Source organism: Limulus polyphemus, unplaced genomic scaffold (assembly GCF_000517525.1).
Source record: "Limulus polyphemus unplaced genomic scaffold, Limulus_polyphemus-2.1.2 Scaffold539, whole genome shotgun sequence".
In the NCBI taxonomy this organism is placed as follows: Eukaryota; Metazoa; Arthropoda; class Merostomata; order Xiphosura; family Limulidae; genus Limulus; species Limulus polyphemus.
The window spans coordinates 41399-46195 of NW_013666149.1; the positions used below are offsets into that span (position 1 = coordinate 41399).

Here is a 4797-nt window from a genome sequence, read left to right on the forward strand (position 1 = left end):
AATAATGATACTGAATTTTTATTTATAATTATTTTCTATATGTTTATCAGTTTTATTTTAGTTGATGTTTTTTAGATAATAATACAGACACGGAGGTCATATTATTGTGTGGAAAATATGAATCATTCGATTTAGTCCTCGTGTAATCCAATCACAGTTCGCTTTCACTGACGCTAGAAGAACGAATATTTCCGAGTAATGTCGGATATTTCCGTAAATCTTAACCAATGAGCACCTAAGTGTGGGACTATTGTTTAATTTACTGTTGAATTTTGTTAACGTTAGGCCTGATTATTGTTACTGTGTTACTTGCCAGTGTAAAGAGATTGTGATTTTTCATTGAAAGAATATTAACTAAGACTATTCAAAATATAACTATCACTATTAGACAAGTCTGTTATTCTTTGAGGAAATAGTTACAATATACCCTAACGTAAGTTGTAATTATGTAGCCGACTAAATTAGTAATACTAACGATAGTATGTGTAATTCACTTATTTACTAAGTAATTGTAAATTTTGCAGACAAAATATTGTACTTGTTATATATTTATTCCAATATTTGTAATCTTATCCCTAATCGGATTCGCATTTCTGGGCACAATACAACAACTGACTCATGTTTATTCTATTACGTTGTACTACTACTTTTAGCTAATCTTACTACTTGGTGTTTTTTGCCGTGTAACTTAAGTTACGGTAAATTAAGTTAGCCCAAACCGATTCATTGATTGTATTTTTAACTTTTGTAATCTAGTGTTCAAATTTTAAGATTCGTTTGTAAGTTGACATTAACTATTAGAATTTATATTAAGTAGGCTTGTAAAGAATGAAACTATATTATAAATATGAAAGTTGTAACATTATACCACTGTACCACTACCAGTCAAGTGAAAAATGGCAGTAGCGAATAGGGCAGAGTCAGCAAGTCTAGGTTAAATGCTTTCAAATTCCAACTTTACACAAGTTAGCCTTATAATTATATTGGCATCATTAGAACCTGGTTAGACTTATTATTTCAGATTAGAAGTTAGAGGTATTAAGTTTTGCAGTTTAACTTTTATTTTTTAATGAAACGAAAGCAAAGTTATAGCAATTTATGTGATTGAGTAAACATATATCTGTTTTAAATTTGTGCCTTGAAGTTGATGTAATGTAAATCAGTGCATATTATATTATTATTATTTTCTTCTTCAGGTCTTGGTACTTAGATCATAATACATTTCAAATTGTGATTTTTTTTTAAACAATTTTCTACCTTACCCCTAAGAATAATTTACATTGTATTTTAATACAAATGTCATAAGTAAGGTATATGTAAGATAAGTATACTAACACTTAGCTAATTAAGGAGTTTGATTATTATTGCACATATTACATGTGTTTTTTAGAAAGATTCTGTAAAATTAGTTCTTCAAATAATATACCATTTTTTTCATGCAGCAGTAATTTGTCTTCCTATATTCACTGAGAACTAAATACAAACAATTGAAAGTTAATATAGCTCCTTACATTTGTACATACACCAAGCAGATTTTATATTAAAATTAGGTATTAGTTCTGGAAATAGTGCTTGTCATTTAAGAGTTAAATAATATTCAAAATTCTGTATCATGACTTTGTGTAGACATTCTTTTAATGTTATTGATTTCTCTTATATTACTTAGATGTATGTTGTATGAGTCCCAGAGATTAACACAAAGCTAATATAAACTATGGTTAACTAGGGACTATTTGGGCCTTCAAGGCTATCCTTGCTAAACCTATATTGGGAGAAATATAATCATCTCAATTTTCTTACCACATTGTGCTTTAAAAAGTCCTTACTGTTAGTTTAACATTATCACCAGATGTTACTCATAAACCCCTTTTTGATTTCTTAATTTCTTTTTTTTAGCCAAGTCCCTAGTTTTCCTATGATTCTGTAAATCTCAACTTATCAATCAGTGTAAACTTCTTAAACTAAAGTTAAAGTTATGGCATTTATCCCTAATTTTTGCTTATGTCTTGAATATGTCAATTAGGTTTGGTCGTCCTGATTATCTTTTTCATCTTTTTAGGAACATGTTTATATAGGATTAAAAGCAGTTTATTTTTAAAAGTTATTCAGATCTGTCTTATACTGACTGCCTTTTAACTCATTATCCCAATTTATTAATGATAATTTTTGTTTTGTGGCCTAAGAATTGACTTTCTGAAATATTATTAACTAAAGTTTCATTTCTCTTTATATCTCAACTTGAATTAAAACATCACACATAATTATTTAATGATCACTTTCCCAAAGATTCCCCAAATTCAAGTTATGTAACGATGTCCTCACTACTGGTTAAGATTATAAGAAACACTCAAAAAGGAGAAAGATAATCCTCTTCTACCATGTAATGCTATTGTCAGACAGTTGCTTGGGTATCCATTTCAAATTATGAATGTCCATTTGTATCATCAGGACCTCTGAAAAGTTAATGTCAATTTTTTTAAGGGTTAAAAAGAAAACCCTCAATAAAATTTGAGTATGTCAGATATTTAAGTTGGTTAGGTCAAGATATAATCTTTTAAAGTTTACACACACACACACACTGCATGTTCTAGAATGCAGTTAAATATTTTTGAAATAGTGCCATAGTTTTAAAAAAAGCCAAAAAAAATGAAAGAAACATTTTGTCATTATTTTCTATGACTTTGTTATTCTCATTCTTTGACTTGATTTTAATGGAAAAATAAACTTCCAAGACTCAATATTATTTTTAAGTTCTAAGGCCTGCAGTTAATAAACTGATTAGTTGAGGCAGTAATGAAATTCTTTTATTCAGCAGTGATAGTTCTGATGATGACATTAAAATTTTAGTTTTGAGTAATTTTTGACTTAAATTATGTTGAGAAAATGTATAGAATGTATTTTCAATGCCATTAATTTATAAGTGTGGTGTTGCGAGAGTTCTGAACTTTGAGTTGAAAATAGATTTACTTATTTATTTGAACAGATTTCTTAAAACTAGAGCTGAAATGATTAGTATATTTTACTGTTTTTATATTCATTACCTGTATTCAAATATTCAACATTGAAGACAATGAAAATATCATATGTCTTTTTTTATATATTTGCTGTAACTCGTTTGTCATAAGTTGAAAGCATTTACAATATTGGTAATAAAATTTACAGGCTGTGTACAAGAGTGTTCTAAGATGCTAAATAATATTTTGGCTGTATCATCAGAATAACTTGCAATCTGAATTACATACATTGTTGAAAATGATCATGCTGTTATGTACCCCATACAGTATATACATCAGCTCACACCACATTTAACTTGGCTATGTCACTGTCAGCCTCAAATAAGTTGAATGACTGAAACTTGCAAGATACAGTTAACTATAAAATACTTGCTTTCTTGAACAATGCACTTATTATCACTTGCAGTTACGTGCCTGTTGCACTTTATGCAGCTTGTTTTGATGTACTTGCTTAGCTTAATTCTGAAAACATTTTCATGAGTACTATGTTTATAACTTAATAGTTGGGAGAAGTGTATTATTTATAAGTGGAAATGTTGACATAAGTTAGTGGATGGACGTGACAGAAAAAAATCACTGTTGACAACAATTTGTTGAATCCCATAAATATTGATCTGAGATGATTGTTTCATTTAAATGCCTGTGAAGAGAGGTGTATTTAAAATTTATCGGGTGTAGACAAGTTTCAGTTTTATTATTTTGTTAGTGATCATACAAACAGTTTTTTCCTGCTATAAAAACTTGAATGAGACTTTTTGTATTCATCTTTCAACTTCTCATTCGATTGATCACATTAAATTTTCTATAAAGGGTTTAAAACATCTTTAGATTATATTAGACTATTTTTAGCATTTTGTAATTAGAGTATACTGTTTTTAAAGTAATAAAATAATTTTTTTTTTAATTTTGTGTTTGTTTTATTTGTTCAGTCCTTATAAGTGCAAAAACTAAGATGTATTGCAAGAACTTGTTTTTTCTTTAGGTAGGTTCAGGAACACAGACAAAATTCTGCCAATTAAAGCAATGTCACAGTTTGCAGCAGCAAGTAAAAATCCACCTTGGGCAAGAAACACTGGTAAACAATTAATATATTTGTTTTACAATTTCTCTTTTTTTTTGTGTGTAAGTAGATCCTAATCCAGTATGTCATTAGATACTCAAATTCCTACAGAGAAACTGTGAGCATGAAGGGCTTTCTGTTATGTTAACTTTTTTTATCTTTAAGGGGTGTTTTTCATGCAAGAAAATGTACCAGCACCCTTAATAAGAAATAGCTCTCATCAGTGAAGTTAGTCCGTGTTACATATGGCCACTGTGAAGAGTGCATAACATTAATCTCAGTTAATCTCATACTGTTATTGAATCTCATTATGCATTGCAAAAGTTAGCTCCAATCAATGAACAGTGGTGAATGAAAGATGGTGACTGTCTACATCTATTAAGGAACTAAACACACCTCACTTACAGTTGCAAGGTATTTGGAAGGAAATGTAGATATGTTCTCAACTTGATTATGGCTAATTAACTGTATATGTTTTGTATGTTCAAGTGACTAAATGATTACTTTAATTCCATGTTAATTTTCTGATTGCCTAATAGTTTTTTAAGTGACAGCTGTGAAGGACTCAATCTTTAGTACCAGTTAATTTCAATTTATTTTTTAATCATTTTGGAATGTAATATTAAGTTTAATTGAAATTGAAAATACTGATATTGACAAGCTAGAATATAAAATAAGAACTTATTTTCTTTTCTATTTGCTAAGACATTGCTCATTTGATAA

At 28.8% G+C, this 4797-nt stretch overlaps 1 protein-coding gene across 1 annotated transcript in view; it reads left to right on the forward strand.

The window, feature by feature from the left end:
- Positions 1-234: 234 nt before the first annotated feature.
- Positions 235-4797, forward strand: part of LOC106458966 (cell division cycle and apoptosis regulator protein 1-like) — a 59423-nt gene continuing 54860 nt past the window's right edge. The window contains exons 1-2 of the mRNA XM_013918534.2: positions 235-433; positions 3997-4089. Of these exons, the coding sequence (XP_013773988.1) occupies positions 4038-4089 (52 nt within the window). The 5' untranslated portion in view covers positions 235-433; positions 3997-4037. The remainder of the gene's footprint in view (positions 434-3996; positions 4090-4797) is intronic.